The sequence below is a fragment of the Lontra canadensis genome, unplaced genomic scaffold, assembly GCF_010015895.1.
Source record: "Lontra canadensis isolate GAN:19392208 unplaced genomic scaffold, GSC_riverotter_1.0 scaffold33, whole genome shotgun sequence".
Classification (NCBI taxonomy): Eukaryota; Metazoa; Chordata; class Mammalia; order Carnivora; family Mustelidae; genus Lontra; species Lontra canadensis.
This window is the reverse complement of record NW_022631027.1, coordinates 6,161,420-6,177,783: the sequence shown is the minus strand read 5'-3', so window position 1 is coordinate 6,177,783 and position 16,364 is coordinate 6,161,420. Positions and strand designations below refer to the sequence as shown.

At 35.8% G+C, this 16,364-nt stretch overlaps 1 protein-coding gene across 2 annotated transcripts in view; it reads left to right on the top strand.

Annotated features, from left to right (window-relative positions):
• Nucleotides 1-16,364, top strand: part of GLMN (glomulin, FKBP associated protein) — a 34,552-nt gene that overhangs the window by 12,741 nt on the left and 5,447 nt on the right. For both annotated transcript variants that reach the window (XM_032867123.1, XM_032867124.1), the window contains exons 8-16: nt 5,584-5,771; nt 7,613-7,666; nt 9,040-9,070; nt 9,175-9,264; nt 10,613-10,654; nt 11,109-11,182; nt 12,389-12,473; nt 12,965-13,074; nt 13,786-13,849. In XM_032867123.1, the coding sequence (XP_032723014.1) occupies nt 5,584-5,771; nt 7,613-7,666; nt 9,040-9,070; nt 9,175-9,264; nt 10,613-10,654; nt 11,109-11,182; nt 12,389-12,473; nt 12,965-13,074; nt 13,786-13,849 (738 nt within the window). The remainder of the gene's footprint in view (nt 1-5,583; nt 5,772-7,612; nt 7,667-9,039; nt 9,071-9,174; nt 9,265-10,612; nt 10,655-11,108; nt 11,183-12,388; nt 12,474-12,964; nt 13,075-13,785; nt 13,850-16,364) is intronic.

Genomic DNA, 16,364 nt, shown 5'->3' with positions numbered 1-16,364 from the left:
GTACCTGAGATTCCATGGTACTAGAAGATCTTTGGTTGTACATTTAAGTCACACAGAATTATAAGAATGATGTCCAAAACCCAATTAATGGAGTGATCTTGGGGTAGTTGTTGGATAGGCACATGAAATGAGTTTCAAAGCTGAAGGGTTCAAAGAGGATGGGGGAGAATGGTCTAGAAGCAGCAAGGAGAACAGGTTTTTACTTCCAGGCTTGCCATAGTGGATATGAGTGAAAAAATAGCAATCCTTTGGGAGGCCTGCAGAGAAAATAGTTGTTTTCAGAAGAGTCAGATTATTTTAGAGCAAGAGAGGTAAGAGACCATTTCACAAAGAATGGATTTTGCTAATAACTGAGTTTCACAGGCCATACTTTGAAGGGTATCTGAGATCTGAGAAGAGGCAGGAGAAGGGTTTAGAACAGGAGATGCCAGAAATTTAGGGGAACTAGATTCTGAGGATAAGAAATGATTTGATAATTAATATAAATAGGGTTACATAGTTAAAGGGGTTAATACTGATGGTCAAGTTAGTAGAGAAGAGTCTATGAGTGATTTAGAAAGAGAAAAAGGGAGGGATTTTCCCAGGAGCACATAAGAGACTGGGGCCTCTTCATTGTTGCCAGTGTTATAGTATAATCCCCTGGATATAATATAAACATTAGCATATATGACAAATGTACCCGATTTTGAGAAGATAGCTATGAAAGTTGGTAACTGTTGCAGGATTTTAAGCCTGGGAATGATGTGATTATTTTGGATTCATCATATCAATGGAGGTTAAATTTAACTGAGATAAGATTAGAAATAGGGAGGTCCTTAAGTATGATTTGGGAGTTAAGTGAGAAATAATGGGATCCTGATTATGGAAATGGTGGTAGAGATAAAGAGGAGAGGGCAGGGGTGCCTGGGTGGCTCAGTGGGTTAAAGCCTCTGCTTTCGGCTCAGGTCATGATCCCAGAGTCCTGGGATGGAACCCCACATCGGGCTCTCTGCTCAGCAGGGAGCCTGCTTCCCACCTCTCTCTCTGCCTGCCTTTCTGCCTACTTGTGATCTCTCTCTGTCAAATAAATAAATAAAATCTTAAAAAAAAAAAAAGAGAGGGCAAAATAAAAAATTTTATAGTAGGTAAAATCAGCAAAATTTGGTCATTAATTGGATTTAGAACACTAGTTAAAAAGTTGATTTGTGGGTGTATGCTTGGGTAACTGTGCAGATGAAGGTGCAAAGAACAGGGTGTTTTGTGCTTTAACAATATTTTTTATTAAGATAATTTAAAGACAGAAAAGTGGAAAGAATAATATAATGTAACCTCATGTACCCATTACCCAGGTTTAACAATTTTTGACATTTTGCCTGTCTTACTTTATCTATTCTCCTTTTTTTTTTCCACTATAGTATTTTAGAGTAAGTCCTAGACTTACCATCTCTAAGTCTTCAAGTATACTTGTTTAGTAAGAAATTCTAAAAATGTAACCACAATCCATTTTGGCATCTAAATAATTTCTTTATATATATTTAATCCCCAGAGAGCAGGTTTTTAAGGGGAAAGTTTGGAATGATCATATTTTGATGAGATAATCTAAAGAGGTAGGTAAGTGTGAGAAAAGGTCTTAGGATTGAACCCTACAGAATACTGACACTTAAGCCCACCAAAGAGAAGAAAGAAGGGTCACAGATGTGGGACAAATATCACAGAAAGTCGGGTATTAGAGTTGCAGGAAGAAAAAAGTGATTGGTCATGTTAAATATAGCCTGTAAAGTAACAGTTGAAAAGCATCCATTGGTTTTAGGAAGATGGCATTGATAATCTTAGCAAGAGCAGTTTAAGCGGAATGTTGGAGACAAAAATAGAGGAGTGGTTAAAGGAGTACCTGGACAATGAAAAAAAGATGCCAGCTAATATAAGGTGTTCTTCAAAAGAGGATGAATAAGAAAGAAGAGTAGTGGGAAGACATGGGCCTGGGGTAGGAAAGTAATGAGGGAGATAGGGAGTCTTGAGTATGTGTATTTATTTATAGACTGAAGGGGTGGGAACCATTAGAGAGGAAAAGAGAAGTGTTCTGGGGTAACTGAAATAATGTGGCTTGAGAGCACACAGATGAAGAGAGCACAGGATCAAGGACACCTAGAGGAGGTAAGAATGGATGGATATGCATGCAGGGAAATTTGTGGCAGGAATTGAATATTAAAGTTGAAGGGAATCAAACCCACTGGCCTCAGATTTTTAGGTGAAGGAGATCTCTTAAGAGTCTAATTGGTAAGGGTTTGAAATACTGAAGAGAAAGGAAGGAGAGATGGTAGAAGACCATGAAAGCATTAGTCAGTAGTCTGATCACTCATCTGTGGTTGGACACCACAACTTTAGCTATAGTAGTTTGTATTTGTGTATGATGTTTTGCCAGCAGTACTCAAGTGGCTGGGTGTAGAAGTAGAGGAGGTGGATTGTAGCTATTTTCCCAAAGCTGGCAGTTTATTGCGTAGATGGAGCTAAAGGAAATACAGAGTATAAATAGTTCAAATGACCAATAATGTGCTGGTTGGACAGGGAAAGAAGGAGCTAGGAGGGGACAAAAAGGTAGGTTAGATGAAGAGATCCCAGAACTAGAGAATTCAGTGGTAGAAAAGCAGGTTGGTAAGAGAGACAGGATAAGAAGTTGTCACAAAATGAGACGTTGGGGTTTATGTATCTAATGTGGAATAGCTGCAAATGCTGGGATTATGTGCTGAAATGAGTTAGAAATTAAGATCACTGGAATACAGAAATCAAGAGCCATGAGGTTGGCCTATTAGAGGAGTTTCCTCTATGTGAACGTTATATTTTTTTCCCGTATGGTCGCAGGAGTTGGATAGAGAAAAGATTGTGAGCAGATACCAGAGTCTTTAGTGAATGTTGGGGAAATGACCAGGCAGTCAGCATATGGCAGAGATGAGGACAGCTAAAGTGGTGTGGTATCTGTCTGAAAGGAAAATGTGTTTTTGCTTGAGAATAGAGGAAGACCAAGATAATACCCAACTTTTACCCATACCAGCCTTCCTCACTGCTGCCTCCCTGACTGTGCTGTGTAAGAGATGTTACAGGATGAGCAGCTTGCACCAGAAATAAGTCATGTTTAATTATACCAATAAGAGCAAGTATCCTATGAAGAGGTTGAGGGTGTAGGGAAGAGGTTTTAAGATCTCAGCAGAAGGAGCATTAGAAGTAGAGACAAGTGAGGAAGCACAAAGCAAAGGAGAAGTAGAGGTGGCTCCTTTTTTTGCCACTTGCTGTGCCGGCCACACGCTTCCCTGTGCCCCTCATAACCATTCTTCCCAAAATCAAAGAAACCAAGGACTTCCTGCTCATGGCCAGGGGAAAGGATGCTAGATCCATCAAGATCAAGAAAAAGAAAGATAATGTGGACTTAAAAGTTCAATGCAGTAGATACCTAGTATACCTTGGTCATCACAGACAAAGGCAGAGAAACAAAAGCAGTCCCTGCCCTCAGTTTTGGCAGTGAAGGAGCTGAAGTGAACCTGGCACCCTAATTTGAAGTGTATTAAAATTTTAGAAATTAAGAAAAAAGTAGAGGTGAAATGAGGGTAGGGGATGATGTGAGGAGGTGCCTTCTGTTCTGTGCTGGAGAAGTTCAGGTAAGTGTGTTATGCTTGAGCTTGATAGCCTCAGCTATCCCTCCTTTGGCAGAAGTTATTTTGATATAGAAGTGCTTGAATGTCCAAGGGTTTCACCATAGGAACATGCCTAAAAGGGCCAAGGCTGCCATGAGAAATTATAGAGTGGTAGGTACATCTGGGTATTAGCAAGACTCTGGATGGCGTGTGGGTAGAGAGTGGAGGCCCTAAGTTGGACACAGGTGGACTCCAGATATCCTAAAGCAGCATTGAAGAATCTGGTTATGTATAATGATTTTTTAAAAGGCTAACCCTACTCTGGGGAAAAAAAAATATACAAATCTAGTATTGGCAGAATGAAGAAAATGGAGCTTCATGATTAAGAGGACATTTGGAATCCAAGTAGGGTAAACTTTTGTCTTCTAGCTATAACAGGAATGCATGGCTTTGAAAATCAGTACACCAAGTATATATTTAGCCTCTGGTAGCTGAATAGCAGTCCCTTGTGACTAAGGATGATTTCCCACGGTTCTTTTTTGTGTTCTGAAATGACTAATGGAGCCATCTGGGATCAGCAGATTTTACTTCCCTGAAGACTGGAAAAGTCTTATTTGGCTTTATAATTCCCCACAGTGTCAGGCCCAGTGCCTGACACTCAAGTATTTATTACAATAAATGAGTGAATATGTGGAAGAAATCATGAAGAAATCATTCTGATTTAACTGTTTTTGTCATTCCCTTTTTACCTCTATATAGTAGTTTGTTGTAACCTTATCTTCTACTCTTTTTGTGGACCTTCTCAATAAATATTTGATATAGACATGCTGTCATTTTCTAGATAAGGAGACTGAGGCTTTAGAGGAATTAGGTAACTTGTCCAGTATCTCACAGCTAATAAGTGGTGAAGCCAAAATTCAGATCAATTCCATTGGATTCTAAAGATCAGATGCTTTCTAGGATACTTCAGTTAGAATGAACATAAGAGGAATAGGAATGGCCTTATGTTTCCTGAGTGTCCCTTTTTCTCTCTTCTTCCCTCCTTAAAAAAAAAAAAAAGATAAAACGGTAGTCCTATACACTCATGCTTATCTTTCTCTTAGGACACAAGAACCCTTATGACCTGAGATAGCAGCACTTTTTTCCAAAGTCTCTGGTGCCACTGAGCAGTGTTCTCCTGTCCACTCTGTGTCTAGTCAGACAGTGGTCAGTGGAGCACTGTTCCTAGAGTATTCCTCTGAGTAGTTAGTTTACTATCATTTCATGCTATTTGTATGTCACATTTTTAGATTGCTCTCAAATACCTCTGAAGCACTTCAAAAAAATGTGATAAAATATACATAAAAAATTTACTATTTTAACCATTTTTAAGGGTACAGTTCAGTGGCATTAAATACATTCACATTGTCATGCAACTCTCACCACTACCCATCTCTAAAACTTTTTCATCTTTCCACCCAGGTCCCTCAGGTTGTTTGCAAATTTATCTCCTTGAAGGTATAGATTGAGGTCCCCATTTGCTTGTTGGCTATTTGGTCAGGGACCGCTTTCAGCTCCTAGAGGCTGTCTGTAGTTTCTTGCCACACAGCCCTCTCTGTAGGCCCTTTCATAACATGGCAGCTTAGTTCTTTAATGCCTACAAAGTTGAGTTTCTGACTCTCAGGGAGGGCCTGGTCACTTTTTAAAAGTCATCTACCTGCTTAAGTCAGGCCCACCAAGGATAGTTACCATTCTGAATTACCCCAAATCAACTGATTTGGAACCTTAAATACATCTGCAAAAATCCTTTTTTTGTCATAACATAATCTTAGCATGTGGTGACATCTTGCCATACTCTGTTGGTTAGAAGCAAGTCCAGCAGGTCCCACCAACACTCAAGGGGAAGGGATTATACAGGATGTGTATGTGGCTGGGGAGGATGGGAAGGACATACTAGAGCCTGCCTGCTATAGCTTATTTTTTTAAATCTATTTTACAGGGCTTTTTATCAGCAGTTGGACATCCTTTCCCCAAAATGTTTTTTAATCATGGAAGGAAAAAGAGGACTTGGGACTATCTTGAATTTGAGGAAGAAGAAGACAAACAGTTAGCAGACTCTATGGCTTCTCTGGCCTATCTGGTATTTGTACAGGGCATCAGTATTGATCAGCTTCCAATGGTCTTAAGGTAGGAGTTAATGTTTGGTTTATTCATGCAATTTTAAAATTATCAATGAGTATCAAACTCATTAATCTAATTTCCAGTATGTTTATTAATGTACTAATACATTTTAAATGAAGTATAAACAAAAGCTATTTTTATTAATAATACTGCCTATCATCTGTTAAAGCTGGTAGTACTCAAATAGTGAAAAGGTGTTTGGGGGTGGGGAGTGAGTAGGGTTGAAACAGACATAATGATGGGGACAAGAATCAGAAAGTATGAAGCCAGACACACTCAAGGGCTTGGTTTGAAGCTGTTGGGATCACCCGGGTCCATAAGGGAGGGAACTGGTTAGTTACTCATGCATGGGGTGGTCTATGTTGCCATCATCTATTAACTGGATTACTCATGTAATCCTGAGTATTTATATATCCTTAATCCCTTTTAATCCAGCTCTTTCAAAACACAGAGTAGTCCCTTAATGAAAACACTTCAGTGGCTATTTGTTGCTCTAAAGTCTAAAAATCTTCACATGAGACAAGCTGATGCATAATCTGGTCCCTGTTTGGTTGTCTTGACTCACTTTCTACTGCCTTTTCTTTTGTTTACTACGCTTCAGTGATGCAGACCTTTTTTTGGTTTCTTACTCAAATAGAACTTTTTTGCTGTAGGGCCTTTGTATATGCTTAGACCATCTCTAACTTTAAATGTCACTTTATGAAGAAAGTCTCTTATCGCCCAATTTAGGTTGAATCTTCCTTTTGTAATTATCTTAACCTTATCTTCCTTTTCCTATAAAGTTCATCAAAATTGTTTTTTAAATAAATATATAATTTTATAATGTAATACTTTTTGGACTTTAATATCCATGATAATAAGGATAACGTGCTTGTCTTACAGGCCATAGGTGTCTTTGCGTGCATTTATATATTTATATACATTTATATATTTATGTGTGAATATATCTGGGGATATATTTTTGTGTAAATACTGCAATAATGGTTACCACTTCCATGTTCACCATGTACTAAACAGCTTTGTAAGCATTATCTAATCTTTACAGTACTATGAAAGAGAGCATTCATATTTTCCAGATGAAAATAACAGGTTTAGACAATTTAGGATATAAGTCAATACATACAACTTAATTAGTGGGATAGGTAGATTCAAACAGTTCTGAGTAGGTCATGGTGGTATAGTGGTGAGCATAGCTACCTTCCAGACAGTTCTGTCTGACCCTAGAGCCTGTACTCTTAATCATACTACCACCAAAATGACTTAGGTACATATTTTGGTTTGCCACAAACTGGGGAGTTTTAAAATAACAGAAATTTACTGTCCCATAGTTCTGGAGGAAAGAAGTCCAAGGTTAGGGTGTGGGCAGGACTGGTTCCTTCAGAGGACTCTGAGGGAGAGTCTGTTTCATCCTCTCCCCTGTTTGCTGGTGGTTTGCTGGCAATTCTTGATGTTGCTTGGCTTGTAGATCACTCCATTCTGCCTTCATGTTCATATAGCATTCTCTCTGTGTCTGTCTCTGTCCAAATTTACCTTTAATATAAGAACACGAGTTGTACTAGAATAGGGCTCGCACTAATGACCTCACCTTATCTCCAGGGTGGGGAAGTTCTTGTTCTGTCCCTGACCATCCCAATTAAAAAAAAAAAAAAAAAAAAAAAAAAAAAAAAAAGGTGGCCCTATCTCCAAATAAGGTCATATGCTGAGGTTCTTTCTGGAGGTTAGGATTCCAACATTTGTTTTTGGAGGGGGGCACAATTCAACCCATAACAGTATTTGTGTATATAAAATTTCTAAAAATGTATGTGTATGTGATATATACAAATATGTATGTATGTTGTCTGTTTTAGCCCATCGTACCTTTTGCAATTTAATATGGGGCATATTGAAGTCTTTTTGCAAAGGTAAGATCATTTAGATGGCATCTCAGAATTAAATAGTAGTATTAAAGTAGTTCTTGTTAAGAGTGGGGGAAACTACCTTCTCTTTGCCAGACCCTAATTAATTGGTTATTTTATAAAACAGTGATGTAAATATGAGACAAATGAGTTAAAGAGGTTTTACAACAAAAAATCTCTTTTAAATATTAAAATACTGTCTTCTAAGGGAATTTTTAGTCATCTGCTTCTGTGGTTTCTTCCCTTATTTCAAAAGTTGTAAAGTTAAAACACCTCTGTCCCACTGCAGCCTCCTCGATCTAAGAAGAGGTGGTCAGTAAAAGAAATCCATGATTTTGCTTCATGGACACAATCTGAACTGCATTGAAAGGAAAGAGATGTCTTGACCCCACCTTTTCATAATTTAAAGATTATTAAATTATTGACAGTGATTATATCCAATAACTTTTCTTATTTGAAGCATTAAGAATGCAAGTCTTTCTCTTTAAAAAAATTACCAAGTAACAAATATGTATAATTCTTCCAGATAGATATTGAAGAATATTACAAAACTCTATACGCATTGTGTTATCTTGTAACATGTTTAAATTATCTCTTGTGATCAATCAGGACCTTCAGTAATATCCTATAGGAACATTAGTGACAGTTTATCAATCCCATCTCTTCCCAGGTGAAGGAAGATTTGTAACATGGCAAATGTCCAAAGCCTCGGCCTACAAGGCAGGAATTTCCAAGGGTCTCCTGGCACAAGTAGTTATTAACTCTGTAAATTTACTGTATTATGTATGTCTTAATGATTTTACATTCTTTTTAGTCTCTGTTATAATCATACAATCAGAATATCTATTGATTTGAATCTTAAGTTCTATATTCTTAAGATTTCCAAACTATTTAGTCATTAAACAAAAACACTTGACTCCTTGCATGGTTAGGGTAAGAACTTAGGCCTTAGATAATATTTTTTGCCACACAGCTTAAATATTTAGTTAAAGATTATACACCTTAAAAAAATACTATCACAAATGGAAAGCATTTACTTCTTATTTGAAAAGATTTTACAGATTAATCAACTCGAATACATAGTATATCGTGTATAATTGGTTTCTTAGCACTTGTTGTTGAAGATCTGCTGGTTGGTTACTAGGAAAGAAGCCCTGAGAGGGCAGATTGTGGTCAGATTTGGATGTCAGTAACCAAGTCACAAGATAATCAAACATGGATTAAGAATTTTGACTAAGTTCTTCAACAGAATTTTTCCTTAATGATACATATTTTTAAAGTCTTTAAATTTCAATTTTTGCTTTATTTTTCCTAAAATGAGGAATCATTCTTAAACAGTTTAGAAAACCATGTTGATAAATTTTAATATTCTCTTCCAGAACAGAAGAGTCTGTTTTCTCCAAAGGAGTGGTAAGATTTGTTTGCATCCATTGTAATATACACACAGCCACTGTCAATAAATATAGCTGTTGATTTTGCTATATATGTGTATCTGCATATATTTTAATCTGTAGGATCTGTTGGAGAATGGTTTATTGAGAATAGAAGACAACAGTCTACTTCACCAGTACTTAGAAATCAAGAGCTTTCTTACTGTACCTCAAGTAAGTGAAATGTGTATTCTAATTTTGACATAGCCCCTTCTTTTTCTAAATTTAAATAAAGGTCTTTTCAGACTCCTCCCCTACTTCCTTCTCCATATTCTTTGGAAACTCTGGTGCCATGTTTCCAGTAAAACTTGGTGTGATGGTGGAAGTGTTCTAGCTTTGACACAGTATGGAAGCTACTAGCCATACTGAGCACTTGAAATGTGGCTAAAGTTGATTAAGGAACTGAATTTTTAATTTAATTTAAATTATTTTAAACTTAAATAGCTATATGTGGCTAATGGCTATCATAGTTGATAGCATAACACCTAGTGCAAAAACATAATTTCCTTCTTTAACACTTTGTTTCTGTAGGGATGTTTTTATAGGAACCTTGGAAATGAAGTTCCTTTACTTGTAACTCAAGTCTTAAGGACTCCGTCAAGGCATACATGGACTCATTACTAGAAAGACATTTTGCTTTTTCCTCCTGTGATTTTATTTTACTTCATACTACTTATTAGTTATCATAGCCAAGTAGGTCTTAAGATGTTGATGTATAAACATGTTTTTCCACTATTTAAATAGAAAAACGTGGCTATTGTTACTAAATTAACACTGATTGTTTTTAATGAATTGATTATATTTTGCATGTCTGATTTCATTTTTTGCCACTCTAGACAGAATTGTAAATTACAGTTGACTTCTAAATTTACACTTTGTAACACCCCACTCAGTTTTAATTACAAAATGGATCGAACTTAGCTTCCTTTGATGTAACAGTGGAATGAAAGGCTCAGGGAGGGGCACCTGGGTGCTCAGTTGGCTTTTAGCTCAGGTCATAAACTCAGGCTCCTAGGATGGATCCCCACATCTGGCTTCCTGCTCAGTGTGGAGTCTGCTTGTCCCTCTCCCTCTGCCCCCATCCCCAACCTCTGCCTCAAGCCATGTTCCTCTCTCTCTCCCTTCAAATAAATAAAATCGTAAAAAAAAAAAGAAGAAGAAGAAGAATAAAGAGGCTCAGGGAAGAATTTACATAATTTTTATTTTTCTTAAGATTTATTTATTTGTTTATTTGACAGACAGGGATCACAAGTAGGCAGAGAGGCAGGCAGAGAGAGAGGAAGGGAGTCAGGCTCCCTGCCGAGCAGAGAGCCCGATGGGGGGTTCAATCCCAGGACCCTGGGATCATGACCAGAGCCGAAGGCAGAGGCTTTAACCCACTGAGCCACCCAGGTGCCCCAAATTTACTTAATTTTTAAATCTCCTATCTTCACTTACAAAATTTTAGTATCCACCATTGATACTATAGTTGCCTATTGTCAGTATAATCTAGTAACATCTGAATTTTATTTTTTATTTCCAGGGCTTAGTCAAAGTAATGACACTTTGCCCCATTGAGACACTGGTATGTAAATGTTTTGGGACTAAATAATAATGAATGAATTACAGTGAGCAAATTTAATGAATAATTTATAATTGACTCTTGAGCATAGGGATTAGGGATGCTAATCTCCAGCACAGTTAAAAAGCCACATAAAACTTTTGACTCCCTAAAGACTTAACTACTAGTAGCCTCCTATTGACCAGAAACCTTACTGATAACAAAATAGTTGATTAACATACAGTTTGTCTGTTAGATGTATTGTATACTATATGCATATAATAAAGTAAGCTAGAAAAAAGAAAATGTTAAGAACATTAAAAAAAAGAAAACCACAAGGAAAAAACATTTACACTACTATACTGTATCTGTTGAAAAAAATCCACTTATAAGTGGACCTGCACATTTCAAACTCCTGGTATTCAAGAGTCAACTATAATCTTCACCTTATGTAACAATATTATTTGTTTTATTTTAGAGAAAAAAGAGTTTAGCTATGCTTCAGCTGTATATTAACAAGTTGGATTCACAAGGCAAATATACATTATTTAGGTAGGTATCAAGAATGGTTGTCAAGTGTGTAGCTGATTAAACACCGAATTAATGCTATTTAATTATTCCAGGTTATAGTAATTAAGTATGTTTTACATTTAAGTCAACTCTATTTGGAAGCCTTATTATAATAAATTCTCTTATCCCTATAGGTAGAGAAGGGTTAGTCAAATATTATGGATACATATTATATGAATAATAGTATTTCATTTTAACTAATTGAAATATTCTAAAGTTAAAAAACTAGAGAGAGATTACATAAGAGATTGATAAGGCTCCTGCTAGAACTTTACATGTCCATAATCTCCATTATTCACTGTTGAAATTAATTGCTCTGGAGTTATAACTTTGATAGGCTATTTACTGTAAGTTAATAGAGTTTATTAATAGTGCTATTTAAGGGGGAAAAGATTCTAGCAACTTTCTGAGTTAAAGAGCAGCAGACCTTTGTGTAAAGCAAATACAGACTTTATGCATCACACAGTCTCTGTTACAACTACTCAACTTTGTCTTTGTAGTAGGGGGGTGGATGTGTTCCAATAAAACAAAACAGGCACCAGGCTGAATTTGGCCTGCAGACCTAGTTTGTTGACACACCTGGTAGTAAATAAAAATGAGTTAAAAATAGATTTGGGCAACGTCAAAGTGCCAAGAACTCTTTTTTAAGGATTAGCCAATATTAGCACCCTTGATCCCATCTTCACTTCTATTAATAAGACTTAGACCAGGTTTATGAAATTTTAATTTGATACTTAGGTCTCATACCAGCTTTCCTGTTCTTATCTACCTATATTCCTACCAGGAGATCCCCCTTTCTTAAGCCAGTCATACTGAGTTTCCTTTTATTGTAATTAAGTTAGTCTAACAAGACTAATCTACTTTCACAGGGAATAACTTGGGGAGTTTTTAGGCTATTTTACTAGTGTCCATTTTTGCCATGTCGAATCATTGCAACTGTATGCACAAAAGATTCACATTTGGTTTAATAGAAATTTATTGTTGGAAATCTCTAGTTAAAATAGAATTTGCTGGTTAGAGCAAGAACCACAAGTGACTTGGTAATTGGTTGATCACCTTGCTGTCTTCACTGATTGTTTTATTTCTAGAAATAACACATGGCTCATTTGAATTTGTAAAATTTTCATCATCATTTAAGTATAATGCAGTTGAAGATATATTCAAATGTATTAAAATTTTGCTTTTAAGGTGCTTATTGAATACAAGTAATCATTCAGGTGTGGAGGCTTTCATTATTCAGAATATCAAAAATCAAATTGATGTGTCATTAAAGGTAAGAGCATAGCTAAGGTGTTCATTATCTTTTTTACTTTGTAGGCTATATTGATTCATTTGTAGAATACATTAATGTGGACTTTTTCATATGGACTTTTTCTATATGTATTAGGGCGTATTTTTTCACTATTTCTATTTTTTAAAAACCTGGATTTTGAATTTTGTTAACTGTATATTGAAATAGTATTAATTCTTTGAGCTGAGACTATGACTTCATTTCACTCTATACTTCTGAAGTATTATTGGAAATTTAAGTCTACTCTGTTTATGAATAGTAATTCTATACTGAAAACAGAAAGAGTGTTTCAGTGCTTTCAAACTGGCATCTTGTTCCTAGTGTCTAGAAAAGTGTGAAAGAATGGAAATGAAAGGTTAAAAAGTATTTTTTAAATGTGTAATTTTTTTTATAGTATGAAGGTATTAGAAGAACAACATGAGTTAATCAACTATTATTTAAAACCCTTCCCAATTTTTATTTTGCTTTTTCAGAGAACACATAACAACAAATGGTTTACAGGCCCACAGCTGATTTCACTTCTAGATTTGGTACTCTTTCTCCCAGAGGGTGCTGAAACAGATTTACTCCAAAACTCAGATAGGTAAGGTAACCATTACTAAGGTTCACATAGTAAATTCACAATAAAATGTGAAACCCCTGCTTAACGAACCTAAACAAATAATATATATTTTCCTGTTACTTTATGAACTATGGCTATTTCATAAAACTACATAAAGATTTTCATATTTAGGTAATCAGATGCTATGTAAAAACAAAATTAAAAATTCCTCTTTCCAAAAGTATGACTAACAGAATGATTTTATACCTGTGATGTGCCCTGCATATAATATACAAGTCATAGGGATTTACAACTATAGCACTGGTGTCTAAAAACTAAGAATTTCATGTATATAACATTTGGTTTGGGTTTTATTGTTTTGTTTTCTAGGACATCTAATTTTACTTTAAGTAAATTTTACTTTCTTACTTTTTACTACTTTTACTTTCTACTTTTACTTTCCGTCTACTGGCATGGATGATGAGCAGTGGTTGTAAGCTTTTATAAAAGGAATCTTAAAATTCAGGCAGTAAGAGATGTTACCTTCAAGTATGAAAGATAATTTTCACAATTGCATTTTGTGAACTTGGAGAACAAGAGTGATAATTACTACAAAAGATTTGTTAAGAGGAGTAATTTCTAATGGCAAACACAATTGTAAAAATATACCCTAAGTTTTAACTTATTTTATTCATTGAAATTGCTGATTATATAAAACTGTACTGTAACAGATTATATATTTTTAATTAACAGGATAATGGCTTCATTAAATTTATTGAGATATTTGGTTATCAAAGATAATGAAAAAGACAATCAAGTAAGTGAGTTTTTTTTAAAAAACAAAACAGTATATTCAAAGTGCACAAGCCAGTATTTAATATCTTACCCAGCTACAAAGGCTAGGAGAAGTACCAGCAGTTATTCTAAAACCTGAACTCCCAGGAGCCCTTACCACCCACACCCAGCTTCCCTTTCCTCTTCTTATTGAACCTCTGCCATCTTGCTGCAAGCGTTGTATGTAGATATGTTGGATGTATTAGATATACATAGATTAATGCAGGTCCTGAGTTAACTAAATTTTTGGAGTGTGCATATGTTTGGGTGTCTTTATTTAATTGCCTCCACCTGTAAGTCATGATTTAAGTCTAAGCTGTCTAAAATAAAATCAGCTGATAATTTGATATCCCCTCACCAGATATGACTAATTTGAAGCATTTTCAGCACTAAAACTGAAATCTGTTAATATCACCTTCTGGATAATGTGTAGGAAGTTTATTGTTTTTTTCTTAATAGTGCATCATTAGAGGTATTCAGTGAAGACAAAACTATTTGAGGGATATTTGTCATACAGTAAAATTAGATTTGCTTTTTATCTTCTTTCTTTCTACCTATTTTCTATTCTAATAGTTGCTTTCCCATAATGTGTCATCTCTATTAACTATAACTGAATCACATATGTAGTTAATCTGCTTTTTGGGTTTGTGTGTTTTTTTTTTTGTTTTTTTTTTTAAGAAAATAATTTTAAAAATGATAGTATTTTTTCATGGGGCTTGAGCTTACCACCCTGAAGTCAAGCGGACCTGAGCTGAATCAGAAGTTGGGACACTTGACAGACTGAGGCACCCAGGAGCCCCTGACTTTTATATAAGGATGCCACAGAGCTTTTTTTTTCTTAAAGATTTTATTTATTTATTTCACAGAGAGAGATCACAAGTAGTCAGACGGGGCGGTGATGGGGGGGAAGCAGGCTCCCTGCCGAGCAGAGAGCCCAATGTGGGGCTTGATCCTAGGACCCTGAGATATGACCTGAGCCGAAGGCAGAGGCTTAACCCACTGAGCCACCCAGGCACCCGATGCCAAAGAGCTTTTTAAAAGAAAATTTAATCATGATTTGGAATTAAAAGTTTATAAGAAAAGTAGTAGTTTCCTTCCCTTTTGACTGAATTTAGTAGATTCAGTGAACTGACCTCCTGTTTATCCCTCTTCAGTCAAAAATAGTTATTTGCTACTATTGACTAGTGCTTATTCTTCCCCAGCATCTTATTGTGAAGCTTTTTAAACATACAACCAAGTTGAAGATAATTTTACAGTGATCCCTCACTGATTTACCCACCACCAAGATGCTACCATTAACATTTTAGTCTACTTTTATCATATATCCATCTTGCTACCTTCTGTTTACCAGTGTCTTATTTGTAAACTACTAAGAGCATACTTTCCCCTAAATATTTCAGTAAACAGTTAAATATGTCTGTAGTTTTTCCGAGATAAAATTTACATGAAATGCATAGATTTTAAGTGTGTATCTCTGAGTTTCAAAAATGGATAGATCTGTTATCCAAATCTTTATCAAATACAAAATATTGGTACCCTGTGTCCTTTTCAACTTACTTTTTTATTTTTTAATTTTTTAGAAAATGTAGGCATTGAAAGGATCTTTAACTTGCACAAGGGCACATACCTAGTAAGTGGTAGAGAGATAGCTATGACTTTAGGCAATGGCCAGAACCTTTGAATCACAAAGTATATCCTGACTCCTAAAGGAGCTTCTGGTAAAAAATAGAAAAGATGGTAAGTGAAATTCAACAACAGTGGAGGCCCTGAGGCTTTAGGAAGGTGTCCTTGGAGTAAGATATGAGTTTACCTTTTTAGTAATCTGGAAAGGCTGTACCTATAAGTGATCTGATTTGCCTGACAGAAAAAGAATCTTTTTGATTAAGAGTGATTAATTTATTAGGTAAGGAACACAGTGTGCTACAGAGGCAGCAAATGGGACTCTGCCCAGAGAGGGAAGGCAGAGCAGTTAAGGATTGTGGAATATCTCCTATTATATCCACAGATGCCTCACTTACATTTGGCTCAAATGTTATATGGTAAAGAAAAGGATATAACCAGTTTATAAGATCATTTTCTTATTTAATGGTTTAAAAAAATTTCTTAGGGAGGTGCCTGGGTGGCTCAGTCTGTTGAGCGTCTGTCTTCAGCTCAGGTTATGATCCCAGGGTCCTGGGATTGAGCCCCGAGTGTAGGGAGCCTAATTCTCCCACTCTCACCTGCTTGTGCTCTCTCACTCTCTTCCTCTCAAATAAATAAACTCTTTAAAAAAAAATTTCTTGGGAATCAAATATTCCAAAGTATTACTATGCAAGTTACCGTTATGAATTCTTATACTGAGGAGATTAGGGGGAAAAATGAGTGCAACCTGATATATTTGAGACATCTTAAGAACCTATTTGTTCATCACAGAAACATTTCTCCCAAGTGCAGTTTTAACAGGTCATACAGACAGATACATGAAAGGTAAATCTGTTTGCTATGGTTAATCAAAAAAT